The following is a 20,419-nucleotide window of genomic DNA, read 5'->3' on the forward strand; positions in this document are numbered from 1 at the left end:
GCGGTAGCCGTTGTAAGAAGCAGCTTGCAAAAAATATTAACAACACCAAAGTTGGGGAACAAAAATGTTAACCCACCTTGGCAGCAAAAGCTTGAAATTAAAATAGAAAAGATACGGAAGGAAATTGGAAAATTAGAAGCGTACAGGCAAGGAAAATTCAGATCAAGGATAAAACAAGATTTCAAACAAGGAAAAAATGATTAGCACGTATGAACTTAAAAGTGCAGATTATGCATAGAAATGAAAAAGCAAAAGCTAGCTGCCCTCACAACACGATTAAGACTATATAAGAAGTCTATATAGAAGAAGAGAAGAAAATAAAAATTTTGATCAAAATGAGAAATTATTTTACCGAAAATTGTCAGAGGAGAAAAACAGCAATTCTGAACTACCTTTCCAAGAACAAGTGGAAGAACATCTGGTCGAGTAGCACAGCACATAATAAAAATGCCGCCTGGATAAAAGCAGAAGATGAAAAATGGAGAAAAATCAAAACAATGGGTTACAGTAAGATCACACTCAATGATGTGAGGGAAGGAGTTAAGTACATACAGAATTGGAAGTCGCCAGGATCGCATTAAGTGTATAACTTTTGGCTAAAAAAGTTTGATGTAGCGCACCCAATATTAGCAGAGGCATATATAATGATATAATTGAACATCCGGAGAAAACACCTACGTAGTTAACAGAGGGGATAACATTCCTTTTGTCTACAAGTAATAACATGAAAGATCCAGCTCAATATAGATCCATAACATGTCTTCAGACAACATATAAATTGTTGATAGCAATTATTGCCGACAAAATATACAAGCACCTGGAAACCAACAAAGTCTTCCATTTGAAGCAGAAAGGATATGCAAAAGCTGCAAGGGGGAGCAAAGAACAAATAATCATAGATACGGTAACCACGCAAAAAGCCCGATACATTAAAAGAAATCTGTGGATGACCTATATAGACTATAAAAAGGCATTTGATAGTGTGCTGCACTTATGGCTGATGAAGATCTTAGAAACCTACCAAGTTGATGAAAAGGCGATTAGGTTCTTGAGGCATGCAATGAGTGCTTGGAGCATGATACTAATTGCAAACAGTGGAACAAGAAAAATACAAACAGAACCCATAAATGTAAGTAGAGAAATTTTTCAAGGGGACGCCCTAAGTCCGCTCTGGCTCTGTATGGTTATCAACCCGCTCTCAAGCATGCTAAAGGAGATAAGGTACGGTTACAATATAAAATCATGAGCAGATTACAAACTGGCACACCTATTCTATATGGATGATTTTAAGATTTATGGAGGGACTGAACATCAACTGCAGCAACTGCTCAAACTTGTCGAAATGTTCAGCAAAAACATTAAAATGGAGCTAGGAATAAGTAAATGCAAGATAAACGGCATTTTGAAAGGAAAGTTCCACCAGGCGCAAAATTACGGCCTCCAAACCCAAGGTAGCATAGAAGCAATGAAAGAAGAGGACATCTACAAGTACCTAGGATGTAACCAAACGATAAAATTGGGGCACAAAGCCATTAAGGAAAAACTTAAGAAAACATGAAAAGAGATTAAAATTAATTTTTAAATCAGAACTTAATGGGGGAAATAATGTGAAGGCAGTAGACACATATGCAGTGCCCAGTTCTCACGTTTGCATTAGGTATAATAAAGTACAGTGAAACAGAGTTAGACGAGTTGAACAGACTCACTAGAAAAATATTCTACCAAGAAGAGTCCCACTACATCCGCTCCTCAAAAGAAAGATTCATGCTCCCGAGAAAGGAAGGTGGAAGAGGAGTACTCTATATTAAAAATCTATGCTATGGCCAGAATGAAAACTTAAGGGATTACTTCCATAGTAAGCAGTACCCCTTCTAACAAGCCATCATAGCAGCAGACCAACACTATATGCCACTGAACCTAGCCAACAGGACTAACAACGTAGAACACAAGAAAGAGAGCAATGCAGATAAAATTCTAGATTGGGGAAGGAAAGAGCTGTATACGAAGAGATATAGACACCATCTAGACCAGGAAGGAGTTGACAAAGCAGCTTCAAATAATTGGCTTGTGCAATGAAAGTTACAATCCAAAATGGAGGGGTTTATATATATGTAGCATACAGGATCAAGTAGTAGCAACAAAAAATTTTAAGAGATTTATTCTTAAAGAAAATATCAACAACAAATGTACACTATATATGCAATACAATAAAACAGTAGAACATATAATCACTGGCTGTCCGATTCTAGCTCCGACGGAGTACACCAGGAGGCACAATAATGTGGCAAAAATTGTACACATGGAACTCTGGAATAGATACAAGTTTCAAAATAGGCCCTACTATACTTATGAGCCAGCCTCCTTTTTGGAGAACAACACAAAAATTTTCTGGAACAAAGGAATTGTAACAGCAAAACCCGTCAACTGTAGTAATCCAGATACAGTAGTAGTTGACAAAATGGAAAAGTAACTTACCTAATAGACGTAGCCATCCCATCAAGTAACAACATCAACGCTAAACACAATGAGAAACTGCAGAAATATACAGATCTTGCTTTTGAAATTAAAGAAATGTGGAATCAAAAAGAAGTTTATATAATCCCAATAATTATATCTGCGGAGCGAATAATACCATCTACTTTGAACAACAGTCTTGAAAAACTGAAGATCCAGTGGAAGACCTATGCGCTAATGCAAAGGAGCGTGATATTTGACACCTGCCATATGTTGCCCGGAAGGCACTTAGTCAACAATAGCAAGCCTAATCTGTTTGGTATAAATTACTTTGAGTTTAGGGAATGTCACCGGCAAAAGTAAAAGCTGTAAAAGTGTGGGATAATAATAATAAAAAAAGTTTCAAAAAATCAACCCCCACCTGTTAAAGTTGAAATTATTTGTTCTTTTCTCTCTTATCCCTTCCATTTTAATATAAAATTTTTTTCAGTATTTTTATACATCATTTATTTATGTAAATAAAAAAATGTCTACAATTTTCCAGAAATCCCGGAACTTAAACACAGATTAGTTTTTGAAAATTTTTATGTTGTTGTTTTAACTTGTTTTCATTGGAGAGGGTGTAGGAATTTTTGGAAAAAAGTTTAGTAAAGCAAATTATTTAAGTTTAGCTCTATATATGAATATTTTTAGAAAGATTTTTTTTTTAAATTTATTCCCCACCTTGAAAAAAAATATTTTTCTGTTTTTCGGCTCCACTTTTTAATATTTATTATTAAAAAAAAAAAAAAAACTCTTTTTTAATCTTCTTTGTCACTTTAAGGCAATTTTAAGTAGTTTTGGCTCCTATAATATACCCTGGACCCAAAATAAGAAGCAAATTCTTTCATTAGTATTGTAAAAGTTATTTTTAGTTTTTTCAATACTTTCAAACATTTTTCAAAATTTATTTATTTTTATTAAGGATCACTTCTTTATAAAAAACACTTTTTAAAAAATTGCCCCCACAGATTAGGAGGCTCCAAAATCAAAAAATTTCTTTATTTAAAATTTGATTCTTAAATCTTATTTTGGTAATCATTATGATCCATAAAAAAGTCTCATTGTTATGGGGGTTCCAAAAATTTAAAAAAAATTTATTTTTTTTCTTACATTTTAATGTTTATAATGAAAAGAAAAATAAGACTTTTACTGAACAGTAAAGACTTTTTGAATTAGCGATTGGCGTATCTGGTTAAGTCATGCAATACTTTGCCATGTTTTTTGAATAATATATAGAATAAATTTTACAGTATTTATTAAAAATAGTAATAGTGGATGATCTCATTATTATTTAAAAAATAACAATTCACATTCTTATTAGTATTATAATTAATTTACAATATATCATATTTCAAAAAATACATTTTTGGGGTTTTTTACCTGATAACACTTTCTACTCTTTTAAAGACATTCTATTATTTATATAGTTAATGTACCAAAACCTTCTTTGAAAATTATACTAATAATGTTAAACTTAGATACTAAAAAAATATTATTATTTTGCTTAATTTTAAAGGCATACCAATTTATGGAAATTGATGAAAAAGAAAAGCTAAAGAGACCAAGAATATATAAGTGTCCAGAAGTATCACTGGATGATATACCAGAAAAAGAAATGCGTGACAAGATTATTGAGTTTGTTTATACAAGTGAAGCGCACCATGCAATGAAGGACACCTTAAAAGAAAAATTAAATACGGAGCTAAGAAGTGGCATTAAACCACCACAGAGTATTACGGTACTAAATTCATATCTTAACTTAAATATAATTTTTGATAACTTATTTGGTAATCTTTAAAATTTTAAATAGTAATCCAGAACACAAATTAGGTGAGAAAATTCAATTGCCTTAAAACTTCTATTTCATATTTAGAAATTTTTTTAAAGTTTTATGTGATAGGCGTCTTAAAACTTCATATTAAATTAAAAATTAAACCAAATTAACAAAAATAAAATAAAGTTTACTCTAAAAAAATTTAGAATAACCAGATACTACTAATTTCTGGATTAGAATTAATTCATAAAAATAGTAAAAAACTTGCAATTTGTAAACGAGTGATCACATTAAAAGTTGTATAACAAATTCTTTACAACCTATGAGAAAAGATAGCAATAATAGTTTTCAGAGCAGTTGGCGATGTTAACTTATAACCAAAAGAAATGTTTGTAAATAGTACTACATTAAGAATAATTAATATATCAAATATTGTTAAGATATATAAAAAAATATATATATATTGATAGTTGATGTAATGAGCAAAGCTATGTAAGACACCATTAAAAGACAAATCAGACTAAGAAATTAATATGTATTTTCAATTCTTTAAATTCTGGCTTTTAGAAGTTGGCACCAAATTAAAAAAAAATTAAGTTTACAAGTTGGCTCTGACTTCAATAAAACAGAATTAAAGAGTAGAAAATGAATTATTTTTTAGAGTTAATTTTTTTCAACCAATAAGTCTGTTTCGTTTATTTTATTCTAATTTAAAATACGGATAGATCTGCAGGCTACAAAGACAACAACAACAACAATGTTGTTGTTCAACCTGCATTGTCTTGCAAAATTGTTGTGCAATCTGCATTAATACGGAAAGATGCTGCTGCTTTTATAAAAAAAAGGCTGTCTGCAACAGTCTTAGTAAGAGAAAACCTAAACATCTATAAAAAAATAGGAAAATAAATGACGAAAAGCATTTGTTACCAAGCACGAGCTGACTTAATGCAACACAATAGTTTTTGTTAATATAATGTTTATACTTTCATAATCCACAGAGTCTTTACCATTAGTTTTCCAACTAATATTTTTCAATTTTTTTGAAAACATACTTTTAATATTAGGATAATACCCAGGCTATAGTCTGATGTCAATATGTTTCAACAACAATACCAATGTAATAAATGAAAAATATTTTAGGCTACAGAGCAGAGCACTTGGCAGGTTGCAATGATTTACACACATGATGTTGAAGTGAGAATATTGTCCTCAATTAACAGTGTGTAATTGTATTGTTAGTGAAGAGAAATAGTGCGATTTTTGTAGAAATGGACATAATCTTATAAGAAAACTCATATCTTAAATTAGACTTATTTAACGTGAAAAAGGCCCATTTTCAATAGTAAAAGAAAGACAAAAATCTGCATTGTTGTAGCTTCTATTTCCCACAACCCAATTTTTATATAATGAATGGCTTTACATCCAAATTTCTAGTTTCACTTGCACTGCAGAAATTGTTTCTTCAAACAACAATACAAAACAATCCTCTGGCTCACAATACTTGAAACTCACATATTGAACTGAAACTGATCAAACTGATGTGTGTGCTCTGTTTTAAATTAATATTACTATGCTAAGGCTAATTTGTACTAGATGCTTTCCAATCATGTTGTCCTCTGCGGTACTCAGTTGCCAATTATGTAGACAATCTAATTTTTTGTTTAAAAATATTTACTACTTAAGTTATCCAAAAAAAAATAATAAGACCATCAAATAAACATGTTCTACAAAAAAAAAATTAAAAAAAAATCATCAAATTTTGTCCATTTGGAGAAAAGGCTTAAAATGCGTAAAATATATAGAATAAAAATCATAAAGTGTAGTAAATAGAACAAAAATTAAAGGCACAGTTACATTAAAAAATAAGCAAAGCATCTATAACAAAACCATCTTCAAGATGTACAGAATGAAAATGAATAAATTAATTGAAAATTTATTGTCATCAGTCACTTGGTTGCTTTGATGTTCTCTTTTTTTTCTATTTTGCATTAATCTTTTAACTTCAATAGATTTGCTTCATTCTAAATTTTAAATTATAAGTAAGTATTTATTTATTTATTTTTAATTATAAGTTCATTTTTTCTACAAATCTTGAAACCTCTTTGCATTAAAATTACTAACTTACAAAATGTTCAATATTCCTCTAGAACATTCACAATCGTCCAGTTTTGTGAGTTTCCTATTGCTTATATTTTGTTGACATAAAACAATATATTCTATAGAAATATTTAAAAAGAAAATATCTCCAGTTCTAATTTATTATTGATACTAACAAAATTATTTTCTAAGGGTTGTTCTAAATAACTATTTTAGAAAATATAGTTAAACAAATTTACATTCCTACGGCAGTAAATAAAAAGCAAGCAGAACTGTATATCTATAAAAAATTGTTTTTCTTTATATATATGTATAAATTCACAGTAATATAACATGACATAAAATTAATGAACATGAAGACTGTTGGTTAATTGTTTTTATTAAAATATATTCATATCTTGTAATTATTTAACATTACATTAATAGAGTATAAATGTTTTATAGATGTATATGTTTCTAAATTTGTAAGATTCAATCTATCACCTACTTCAGAAATCACTGTTTAATTTATGAATGAGCTAACAAAAAATAATAAGTATTTAATGTCATAACATCATTGCACAGTTATAAGACTAAAATTACTGTTACTACAGAATAAATGGTTGGTTTCAACCAGTTTTTTAACCACTATACTGTTGATATAACAGTATTATCAAATCATAAAGAACAATTCTAATACATCATGTTTTTAAAAATTTCCATCCCATTAAGATCCCCCCTAAATTTACTTAAAATTAAATGATTTTCTATTACAAAATTATTATTACTCTGAAAAACCTGAATTTTCTACACTATTGTTTAATCTGTTATGTGAAAATACTATTTACTGAAATGAATATGTTTTTCCAAATTATATATGTATGTCCAGGATCCAGCAGAATGATCTGATGATTCTATAATCATTGTTATGTTGGCATAACTGTCAGCGAGAAGGCAGGACCACTGTCCCAGCTAGCACCAATCATACCATTTTAGTTGCCATCATGAGTTGGTCAGGTGAACATTGTGCATTTGTGATTAAAGTCTATTTAAAAATAACGATTCTCTTATCACTACACTGTGTTTATTTCACAGACATTTTAATTTAAATTGAAACGTGTCTATTCCAAACAGGAATACAATATTACTGTGGGTAAAAAACTTTTAGAACACATTGTCTGCTTTAAAAATGAAATCAACTGGATGAAAGCATTGTTGTTGTAAGGTTATCTGTAAAAGCAGTCTCCATGAAGTTCAGTAGTGAGATATGCTGCTGCACTATGCATTTTTGATTAAAGTGCAAGAAGAAATCTCCACAACTTTCAGTTCCATCCCTACAAGATGATTTTAGTGCAGGAATTAAATATAAATGACAGGGTGTCTCATAAAGTACCATGCGAGTTCATCCTCAAAAATGTCCACCATGATGCCATTATTCTTTCAATTAACAAGATACATTTTCACCTCTCAGGATTTGTCAATAAATAAAATTACCATTACTGGGATGCCAATAACCCACATGAACTTTACCAGCGACCACCTTTAAGTCAATATGTTACAGTGTGATGTGTAGTTTCAAAAAGCATAATAGGCCCATATTTTTTTGAGGAATCAAATCACAGATTAGCAATAACAGATCATTGGTTTATAATGATGTTGCATGACTTTTTGCTAACAAAACTGAACAAGCTTGATGACAGAATTTGGTTCCAACAAGATGGTGCCACTGTTCACACAGCAAGAGTTTCCGTGAATCTTCTTCAAGAAACTTTTCCAGGACATTTGATTTCACAACACGGTAACATTCCCTGGCCAGCGCGTTCATCTGTAACTTTTTATTTTGGGAGTATCTTAAATATTAAGTCTACTGTGGTCAACTGTTTCAATTGCAGAACTCAAAGGAAGCCATTCAACATGAAATTGCGGCAGTTCCAAGAGTGATATTGTTCCAAAATATGCAATATTGTAAGTAAAACTGTATAAATTGTTTTTTTTTTTTAAGTTGGTACATTAAACTTTGTAATACTACAAAATATATTTTTTTTATTGCCTCAACAAAATTATCAGATAGTTCTGCCAGACACTGTGTATATATACATATATATCAAAAAAAGAACTTAACCACAAAACACAGTAAAAGAAAAACCTAAAAAAACTAATACCAATAGTCAACCTTTGCGGGATCCCACATCATCAGTCAGTACATAATTCTACAATTACATCAACAAATAACAAAAACAAAAAAGAAATAGAAATTTACAAAACATAAACCCTAACAACCACAAAATTTGAAACAATTTAATTGTTACACCAAAGAATAAACATCATCTTCCTTATACACCATCTGTCTTGTAACTTTTATACAGAGTGATCATTTGAAAAGTTACCACTTTTATTACTCGAACAGCTATCACTCCATTGGATTTCTGTTTGCAGCCATTTATACCATTCTTGGGGGGAACTTTTTTAAAATTATTTTCAAAGGGATGGAACCCACCCTCTCCACTACACCTACCCCAACTCAAAAATGGTAGTGGTAACATTTAATTACATAACTTGACAATCCAAAAAAAATAATGAATTTTGTTGAAAAAAAATTAAAATCCGCCGACCCCTTCACTTGGTAGGTGCGAAAAACTTTTTGGGGTAGTATTTTTTTAAAATTTCAGTCCAACAAAAATAACTATTAAGTTATGTGATATAACTTCTTAATCCATTTGAAATAATCTTAATCTGTAAACATTGTTTTTAAAATTACCAACGCAAAATTTTGCCCTTAAATGTTTTCTAAATTTTTAAGGGTTGAAAACTTATTTCTTTTAAATGAGATGATACAGCTTGTGACACCTCATTGGAACCCATTTGAATGACAAGTAATTTGGTACAAAGAGAACAAAAATTGGTTCAATGGTATTGGTTCAATGGATTAAAAATTATTTCTTTTTTAGATTATGTTGGGATTTTTTTAAGGTTATGTTGAGAAGTGTTACTTACCCAAAGCATTAGGTCTGAAATCATCCGTTCTTTTTAAAAAATATGGGTTTTAGATTTCAACAGCATTGAAAAAAATGTACCAATATGCACAGCATTATAACATCAGTTTAACATATGAAAAACCAATAATAAGGTACCTCCTTCTTTGCTGGTAACATATTGAAAGATTGATTACAAGAAGCTTAATAATTAAATAAAAACTAATTCAGAAATGAATAATTTTTAATCAAAAAATAATTAATTCTTAAATTCTAATGAACTATTAATTATTACCAACATTAATGAAGTAAAAATTTCCGTTATTTCAATCAATTAAATTTAATTCAATTAACACTTGGACATTTTGAGTTCAAAAGTTGGCAACAGCAGTCTACAATTTTAAAAGGTGAAGATCCCATACTGTTGATCGTTGTAACAGGTACGGTTACTTGTTATAACAGGTTATAATTTTCTGCCAATTACTGAAATCTTAGTTTTGATGGTATATTTTTGCAAATTGTTTTATTTCATATTGTATGTAAATAGTGGCAAAAAATATTTATTACATTTAATTCATTGTCATATTTTATTTAAATTGTTTTGTTCTTAAGTTAAAATTGGGATTTGGTTTGTGTTATTGTTCTACTATTTGGCCTTTCATTTTTTGTCTTTTGTAAATTTGTCTCGCTAAAATGACTTACTATCTGGAAGAAAGGTCTGAACTAAGTTTTACATATGCAGAACAAAATAAATGTGCTAGAATTACTGCCCAAGTGTTTAATGAACAGGATCTAAATAAAAATGTTTCACACTCTTACATTGTAAAACAATTCCAAGAAATGGGATCTGTCATGAATAAGAAACGTGCAGGCAAAAGGTTTTTGACGAATTAACTATAGTTGAAATTTTGAGGAATATAGTAGCATATCCTAAGAGCTCAATTTGTAAAATATGCCATAAAACTGGGGTTTCTTATGGTTCTGTCTTCACTAAATTAAAATAGAGTAACACTATTAATTCAGTAACACTGTATTCCAACATAACCTAAAAAAATATTAATATAATCTAAAAATACCATATTTTAATCATAACTTCAATACCAGTGAAACAATTTTTATTTTATTTATAGCAAATTATTTGTCATTCAAAAGGGCCTTCCAATGAGGTGTCACAAGCTATATCGTCACGTTTAAAAAAAAATAAGTTTTCAACACTTGAAAATTTAGAAAACATTTAAGGGCGAAATTTTGTGCTGCTAACTTTAAAAATAATTTTCACAGTTTTAATCCACAGATTTTGATTATTTCAAATTGTATCATCATGTAATTTTATAGTTATTTTTGTTGGACTGAAATTTAAAAAAAAGTACTACTCCAAATAGTTTTTTTCCACATACAGAGTGAAAGGGTGGGCAGTTTTCTTTTCACCAAAATTCAATACTCTTTACAGGTTGTCAAGTAATGTAATCAAATGTTACCATGCCGTTTAAGATTTCTTAATTCTGGTAGGTGTAGCGGAGAGGGTAGGTTCTACTCCTTTGAAAATAATTTTAAAGTTTCTCCCAAGAATGGTATACATGGTTGCAAATAGAAATAAGATGTGACTGACAGCTGTTGAATAATAAATGTGGTAACTTTTCAAATGATCACCCAGTACACACACACACCATCTGTCCCTTTTCTTAATCAATTTTGTAATTTGTGACGTTCCTCATCAAAATTTTCTTGATTCATCAAGGAAAATGCTGATTTTGTTCATGTTGTAGAGTATTATCTGTTTTTGAAAATATTTAATTCATTATCAGAATTAAATCATAAATAAATGTATGTTTATTTATCATCAGTATAATTTTAATGTATGTTTAAGCAGGAATCCTTTGGAATAGTTGAGAAGCATGAAACACTTCCCACACAAAAAAAAGTAATTAATCCAAAGCACAAGATTAATAAACCATTAGACTGTGAAACTGATGCATGCTATGATTGGCAAACCAAGCAGCCTAGATTTCCTTGGCAACCACACAAAATGTTTTGGACAAAACAGGAAGTGTAAGTACTTATTTAAGAAACTTAATTTTATCATCAATAACACAAGAAAAATATAATTATCCGCTTTATTCTATTATGTGAGGATGTGTTCTGTAATGCTCTGAGTTTTACAGAACCAATACGTTTTTCTGTTAGTTTTTAAGTTTCTTCATATTATCTTTTTTATTCTCAAAAAGAGCTCTGGTTACTCATTATTTATTTATTCTATTAATCAATCCTCTGTCTGGTTTAACATCACTTCGATTCCCTATCAGTATTTGTGCTAGATTTTTATCTTGCTAATATCATACTTCCTGAGTTAAACCAAATATATAACTTCAGTTTATTATACAGTCCTCTGTAGATCTCTTTTGTTATGGTCTTAATTCTTTTTAAATGTAGTTTCTACGCCATGATAAGGTTTTACAAACTTCCTTAATAAATAAATAGTGATGTGTTGCATAACAATTTGTAAGACACACTGGTTGAAATTTTAATGAAATTGTTTCAGATTTACTGGAAGTTTTTTCTTGAAAATAATCTAATAGCAAAATAATAACAGATGGGCGGATGAATCTCTCATCAAAAATGGAAATTAATGAAACATCTGACATGAGATAACATTTGTTCCTGATGTTAAATGTAATAATGAGCAACTTAACCAGGAACATTAATAAAGATATTCTAAACACATTTATCACACTACTAAAAGCTGGATATTGTTAACAATAATTAAAAGATTATTATATTATGAATTCCATGTAGATTCCATTAGAATATGATGTTCCGCTGCTCAAATAAGTTCATATATGTTCTTTTCATTTATGCTTGCTTTAACAGCAGGTTGGTTATATCAATGTTAAGTTCCTGGATCCTGGACAGTAGGAAAAAATCTCCTGTATTCTATATACCTTCGATGAGGAAAAAATTATGTTAAGTAGAATTCTTTTCCCTTAAGAAAATCTGCCTCATACTTAGTTCCCATGTACATGTAGAATTTGTTATAATATAAAATACATTTTAAAATAAAGTCAGAATAGTGTGCAAGGGCTACTGAAGAAAGAAGTAATGCTGAGAAAGCATATAAAAACTATGACAAAATTTTTTTCTGAGAAACATATAAAAACTATGACAAAATTTTTTTTAACTGATATTTAAAAAAAAATGTCAATATCAGTAAAATCAAATGAAAAATAAAATATGCAAAAAAAATCTTTGATTGAATATAACTAAAACTTAAATAAAAATCACATTAAATTTTGTAAATTACATGTACAGTATTGATAAATTAACTTTTAAAGAAAATATTTTTCAAATGTAATTTATTATTTTTTATTTCAGTCAAAAACCAGAATACAATCCACTTGAAAAGTCAGTTCCCAGAAATGTTTTGGACCAGATTACAACATTAATGAAAGAAAATAAATTACGATATCCTCATACAATAACTGACTTGACTTATTCTGGTTATAGACCGAGAAATACGGCTCACATTCCATTACAGAAAATTCAGTTTGAACCACAAGATTTTTGGTTTACAAGCAATCAGTATTACGGTCAATTTTATTTATCCAAAAAATAATTATAATTTTGAGTTTTTAAATTTCATAACCTGATAAAACTAAATTAAGATAATAATTGTAACAAAGTAAATAAATATTGAAATATTATATTCGGTAAACCAGAATACAAATAAAATAATTTAATAAAATATATTTTTATAATTGTATGTATAAATACATATTAACTTGAAGGAACTGTAATGAAATAAATTAATTTAATAGCAATTTAATACATTAATCATTTATAAAATTCTCCACATGCACTTTTTCTCGAAACATGCAACTATCTGATATGAAATTGTGCTTGCATCAATAAATCTCATAAAAAAAGAAGATAAATTATGTTAATAGAGTAGTAAACAACTTTGTGATGATAGTATCAGTTGTTAATCATTTAATGATTTCTCCAAAAGGGGAAATTTTTTTAATTCCTTTCATTGCTGATCCCTTTATAAGTTTGTAATCATAATAGGCATTCTTACACCGACCATGACTATGAAGTAGTAAGTTTATCACAAAGCATAAATGGCTAGTTTGTAAATCACAATAATAAATATATATTAAACTGAATGCGAAAATGTCAGTAATTAGTTGTAATGCAAGTGCCAGCTGAAAAAAAGTACTTTTAAATTGTTTTTAAAAAAGCAGCTATAAACAAACTATTACTTTTATGAAAACATAGTACAGGTAAAATTAATACTCAAATTTAAGTAATTTTTAATTCAACCTATATTAATATATCATTATGAACTTTGTTTTAAAATAAAAAATGAATGAAAGAATTGTTTTTAGGTTTTTTTTTGTAGTACGAAACAGGAATGGGAATTAAAATATACAAAAAAATCATAACAAAACAATGAATTTACCTAATTTTTTTGAGTAAAGTGACAGAAAAAAGATTCTTTTATTTTCTCATTGTAAATAATATTCTATAACATCTTCAATATGAATTTTTGGAACTATGTCACTTGGGGAGACTTCAAAGTCAGCTTGTATTTTTACCCCTTTCTATTTCTTCTTCTACCTATTGAAAAGATCACATCAATTTTTTAGACAGCAGTTTCCTTTTTATGCAAAAAAAGAACATGGCTGCATACATCCCAAATGGTTGAGATCATAACTGTGCAGTTTTAGCTTTCTTTTTCACTCATAGACATATATAAATAATGCCTGTAGAAGCTAAAATAATTTTTCAAGATATTTTGTTATGAAATTTTTAGACCCTGCTAGACAATTGCATTCAATTCAGATAGCTGTAGCTGTAAAGTTAAAAATAAAGTCTTTGGGAACTATGGTCCCTAGGGAAGTTATACAATTAATTTTAGAATGTTTCCCAAAAGAATCCTTTTGTGAGAATTGGAGAAAGATACCACATACACAATAAAATTATTATACATTAAGTACAAAAATGAAACTTTTGCTTGTCAACTGTATTATATTTTTATGCCAATTTTTTTATTTTGATGAATTGGTGAATGATGTATTTTGAAAATTATTAAATACAAACATAAAATTAATTTCAAAACAACAAACCATAAGTAATATAATTAATAAAAGGTGGTTCTGAAAATAAATAACTAAATTAGACTCGGCTGAGTGGATTGAGACAACATTTATAAAAAAATTCTGTAGTACCATTTTGTCACAAAAAATCTTTTTTAAGTAACATTAAAAGATTCTTCAAACAGCTGGTCGTCAGTGGTCTAGGATATGATGTAATATTATCAAAATAGTTAGGTACACTTTTTATATTTTTTTTCAAAATAAACTACAACTTTATAAACATTAGATATATATTTTTCCATAAAAAAGTACATATATTAATAAACAAATCAAAACATCTATCAGAATAATGATAATGCATAAACTGTATATTCATTACTATAAAATTATACAAATCCATAAAAACTGTTTAATGTAAATTGAGAATAACATTTTACTTGTTTTAACATTTCACAATACTAGGGGATGGGTTTGGAAAGTAAGTACTGTTTTCAAATATGGTTAGAATACTTTGGCTGTCTGCATATGTGTGTGTGTGTGTGTGTGTGTGTGTGTGTATGTGTGGAGACTGAGCTCTTTTATATATTAGCTTGGTACACAGATACAACAAAATTTATTCATTTATACATCTTAACCCTTTATAGTTCACTGGGATAATTATTTCCCTTCAGACTTAGTTTTAATTTTTTTGTTTCATAGAAATCACTGGTAGAATATATTTCCAGTTATCCGATGTATTTTTATACATATGGCTTTCCATAGGAAGCCATATTGTTCTCCTACTCCTGTTATATTGTTTTATGATGCCACTACAAACAGCTGACATTTTGAAATGGGAAAAATAATATCCGATTGATGTATAGGTTATCTTATGTGTTTGTGATATTTAAACTTTTACAGCAAATATGCGTGTTTCCTTCTCATCTAAGGAAACTTCTAATGTAAGTATGAAAAACGAGGTTTATTCTTATGTATTTTTATTATATGTTTTTCATGAAGTATTATTTAGCTGGATTTGTTTACCTTCTATATAAGCATGTCTTTTGGAGGTTAAAAAATTTTACTGAAGTTATTTTGTTAAAAGAAAAATATAATATGTGAATGAAATTTTATGTTTTTATGGTCATTAATCTTCTTCTTTTTGCATCTATAATTTTATTTTTTTGATATTTTGAAGGGCAAAGATGTTCTCATTACATAAAATTAAGCCTGTATATTTTGAACTAAGGGGTTTGTACAGGATATGTTAAAAATATTACAAAAATATTTATATTCTAAATATTTTTAGTGGTATTACATTTTTAGTAGTTTTATTATTCTTACTTTACTTATATTCAAAACTAAATAAAACTAGAATAATGTTTAATCCACCTTATTTTCTTCTATTCTTGTGTTACTTTTTTAAGCTTTGGCTACAAGCTAAAAGTATTTTCCTCTTAGTTTTTAGGACTTCATATTTTATTTATTTCGAGAAATGTGGTAATTTTGTCTGTAATTTTTTTTGTCAGGTTCAAATGGATGATCAAGAACTGTTAGAGCTGCTTGAAGCAGAAAAACTGAAATCCAAGCCTTCGACTCTGAAGGTGGTGGAGAATGTGATGCTGAGGATGGTAGGCTGGTAGATACAAGTGCAAGTACCTCATCAGTTAGGTCAGAATATTCATATTCAAATGTTGGTTTATTTTCAAAAGATGGAAATAACTCTTCTACTGAAATTATACTCACCAATAAGTCCAAAATGTAAAAGTAGAAGATATAGCCTGGGTGATCATAGACATTTTACATAACTGAATAATAGACAATGAAGATCAGTGAAGTGGTGACACTGATAAGGATCCATCATATAGTCCAAACAGACACAATTATTCAATCAAAAAATAGATTTCCATTACTAGATTACTCAAGTAACAATAATCTTTTTTGTACTGAAAATGACAATGAAGAAAAAACATATCACAACAAAAATGCACTGAGGATTTCTATCAATGGTGCAAAGTTAGCAGTGATCTCCAAATATTTTTTATTTAAATTCTAATCAAAACTTTGGAGCTAATATTCAGATTGATTTTGGTAATGCTACAAAAATTATTGATGATAATTTGTGCCAAAAAATTTGTGAACAATCAAATTTATAAGGATGACAATGCAGAATTGGATGATGGAAGTGCTTGATGCATTCCTTGGGATTGTAATATTGATGGGTTTTCATTGCCTTCCTTCTTATGCCATCACTGATCCAATGGTGAGAACTTCCATGTTAGTAGACTACCTACAGTTATGATTTTAAAAGGATTTCTTCGAATTTTACACTATTTACATATTAATGATAACTCATTAATGCCTTCTAGAGACTCTAATGAGATAAGCTTTACAAAATTTGACCATTATTGGGCCAACTTCAACAAAAATATTTAAATATGTTTTCACCTTCAAGGTTTCTGGCTGTCAATGAGAGTATGGTAGGATTCAAGGGAAGAAGTTCACTCATACAGTTCTTGCCCCAAAAATCAATAAAATGAGTGTTCAAAAATGGGTTTGTGCTTGTTCTGCCACTGGATTTGTGTTGACTTTTGATGTATATGACTGGGAAAAAATTATGGGATTACTAAGTTAGGATTATGAGAAAAAGATTTGTCATCAAATTTTAGAGAAAAAGGTTACCACCGTCTGTTTTTTGATAATTTTTTTAGTTCTCTAAAACTAACAATAATATCGCATGATCAAGATACTTTTGCTTGTGGAACCATGCGACAGACAAAGGATTTCCTAATGACAAGCTGAAGAAAGATGAGTTAATTGTTAAACATGATCATGATTTTGTAGTCTGCTAATGTCAGTATAAAATGGAAAGACTGAGGTTCAAAAACAAACCCAAAGTGAAGAGGTGACATGCCCAATAGTCATTGCTGATTATAACTATATGGACAGTGTTATCATTTTGATCAATTGATGGCATTCAGAAGTCCAGAAGATCGTGGGTAAAATTATTTTATTATTTTCTAAATACTGCAGTAGTAAACAGCTACATATTTTATTTAAGACATGCAAAAATGAAAAAGTTTTGATCAAAAAGAGTTTTACAGTTTCGATCAAATTTAGTAAATGGCCTCATTGGAAGCTTTACTTCATGAAAGATAAGGGGGTTTTTTGCTATTAGTGGGCATGTTAGAAAGAGATGCTCCAGGTGGTCGCCCTACAGTAGAAAACACTATCAGACTTAGCAATGTTGGAGATCATCTACCACAGAAAATCAATACATACAGAAGGTGTATGTTACGTTCTGCAAAAGCTAAGGTAAAAAGATGCAATATGATATGTGTCACTTGTGACGTAGCGTTATGTAAAACCTGCTTCGAACCATTTCATATAACACAACTGATTTGTTCGTATAATTTCATGAGTAAACCTTATTTTTTCTGCATTAATTTTGTTGCAACATTTCAAAAATTTATACAATATGTATAACATTTTTCTATAACATATATATATATATATATGTGTGTTATATATATCTATATTCTATAACATTTTCTATCAATAAAAGTGTTCAGTTTGGTTAAAATTTGTTTATTTATTTAATTTATGTTCATGATTTTGACTTCTTTTCTTTATACTGCCAAGTATATATAATTAGTTTGAAAAAATAAATTTAAAATAACAGTTATTTTAAGAAGAGTGAAAATATCCCATTAAACAAAAGCGATGATTGTGCAGAATGTCTACTGGAATAATAATTTTCCACACAAAAAAAGTATGAAATTGTAACATTTCTTTAAAAAAAAAAATAAATGATAAAAACTCTTTATATACAATAAAAGTTACTATTTGAGCAAAATAAAAATTAATTTCAATTTATTCCAGACTTTTGTGTTACAAAGGTTTAAATATTTAAGATAATGTAATGATTCACTGAATGTATACAGTCTAACAGAAATTTTTAGAATTACAAAACATGAAACCAGTAGATTTATTGGCAGATAATCAAGAAATGAGCAAACAAGATAAAAGGTTAGGTGTGCTCAGGCACAGGATTTTGTTGTTCAATAATGTTTGGCCATATACTGGTGCTCAAGACCAAGATCTCTTCTCATCCATTGGCTGGGAACAAATGAATAATTTTGCAAAAGCCTAATCTTAGCTCCAAGTGACTTTCACTTGTACCTGAATTTGAAACGAATCCTTGTTAATGTTGTAACAACAATTACAATTTCAAAAGAGCTATACAATACTGACTGACTTTACAGGCGGAATCATTTTATTAGAAAAAAAAAAAAAATACCCTACAGTATGGGTAGAAAAACTGTTTCTTGTAGTCATAAAATTGTTTAAAAATAAATCATGATTATTTTTTAATAATCTATAACATCACTTTCTTTACAAATGGACCTGGTACTATTCCAGATATATACTACTCATTTACTCTTTGGTTTATAAACAAAATTCTAAAGTAATCCATTTTTAAAATTAGAATGACACAAAGAATATTTAAAAAAATAAATATATTCATAAATTTTTGAGAAAGTACAGAGCACATGAAGATTAGTAAAAAATTCCTGGAATGAGACAATGGTGCTGATAAGAATTATACTGAATGATTGCATATCTTGTTAGACAAGCTTTGTTTGAGAAACTATAACATGAAAACTGAGGATACTTTCTTTTATAAACCAAATATATTTGGAGGAACTTGTGTTGAGACATTTTTGTGGAATGTTGTAACTCAAACAGCATGCAGGTAATTTGTTTGAACTACCTACCCAAGATCAGAATTTTTGTGGTAAAGAATTAGTAGCCAATTTTTAAAAGTTTTAAAAACGATACAGATGTATAAAAATGGCTTAATAATTCTAAAAAATGTGTTCCTTTATTCAAACAACAAAAAATAAATAAATTAAAGACAAACTCGCAATTGTTTACATTATGACATACAGCACAATCATGAACTTGTGATTATGGCAAAAGGTATCAGGGCCTTAGTCATGAAATGTATCAGGATATATTCAAGTTTTGGGATGTTCTGTTAATGTCATTAATTGCTGGCAATACAACTTTAGAACTAACTTGAAATTCAGATATTGTAATAACTACATATCGGCACTCCTTTGAGTACAGATATGCTTCTTGAAGTTAAAGTGTTATAAAAGAAATGATATTATGATGTATCTGTTATGTCATACATCGTATAAAGAGGTTACTGTTACACTTTATATGCAAAATCTGAACCATTTCTAAGAAAGTACAGAAATCCTTGGTCAAGAAAAGATTCTGAATATACTGTAAAAACTTCAGACCTGAAAAAAATTGAGTGATTCCTGGATTTTTGATATGCTGAAAGTAGGGTTTTTAAATCATTGGAACAACTTTATAACTTGAAATTAAAAAAAAATCAGAAACAGATTTATCTGCCATCTAAAAAATGTCTTAGATTGCTTTAATGATAAAAAACATAAATGGAGCAAATGCACATAAGTAAATTAAAGTACAGGAAACAGGTCAATCTGACAAACCTTTCTATGTTGACCACTGAAAAAACTATTTTAAATACAATTTCTTATATATCACTTTTGCATTAATTAGCTATTTCTGTAACTTGAGACTATAGTATTTAATTAGTTATTATTTACTTAAGAGCTAATTTATTACGTTCTGTTATCTTACACCTGCCATTATACTAAAAAATAGAAAGTGCATAAAATATTTAAAAAAAAAACAATTTTATGAAAAGCATTTATTTAGTGTAACCAGTTCTAACACAAGTTGAATCAACGAATGTTAATTTTTTATAATGAATGTTAATTGTAAGATAATGAGTTGGTTATTATAACTTATTAAGTTCACACACTTAATATTTGGAGAACAAAATATTTTCATGAAAATGTATAGTACAATATGCTGTTTGTAAAAAGTAACTGAGCTAACTATCTCTTTCATGACTGTTACAGTTTTTGTATTAGATATTTGAAGTTTTCTGTCAGAATATTTATTCAGTTAATTTTCTTGAGTTATTT

General features: G+C 28.8%; 1 protein-coding gene across 2 annotated transcripts in view; it reads left to right on the forward strand.

The window, feature by feature from the left end:
* Positions 1-13,023, forward strand: part of LOC142318912 (uncharacterized) — a 33,736-nt gene extending 20,713 nt beyond the window's left edge. For both annotated transcript variants that reach the window (XM_075355576.1, XM_075355577.1), the window contains exons 2-4: positions 4,013-4,234; positions 11,189-11,367; positions 12,688-13,023. In XM_075355576.1, coding sequence (XP_075211691.1) covers positions 4,013-4,234; positions 11,189-11,367; positions 12,688-12,928 — 642 coding nt within the window. In that variant the 3' untranslated portion in view covers positions 12,929-13,023. The remainder of the gene's footprint in view (positions 1-4,012; positions 4,235-11,188; positions 11,368-12,687) is intronic.
* Positions 13,024-20,419: the final 7,396 nt, after the last annotated feature.

Source organism: Lycorma delicatula, chromosome 2 (genome assembly GCF_047948215.1).
Source record: "Lycorma delicatula isolate Av1 chromosome 2, ASM4794821v1, whole genome shotgun sequence".
Classification (NCBI taxonomy): domain Eukaryota; kingdom Metazoa; phylum Arthropoda; class Insecta; order Hemiptera; family Fulgoridae; genus Lycorma; species Lycorma delicatula.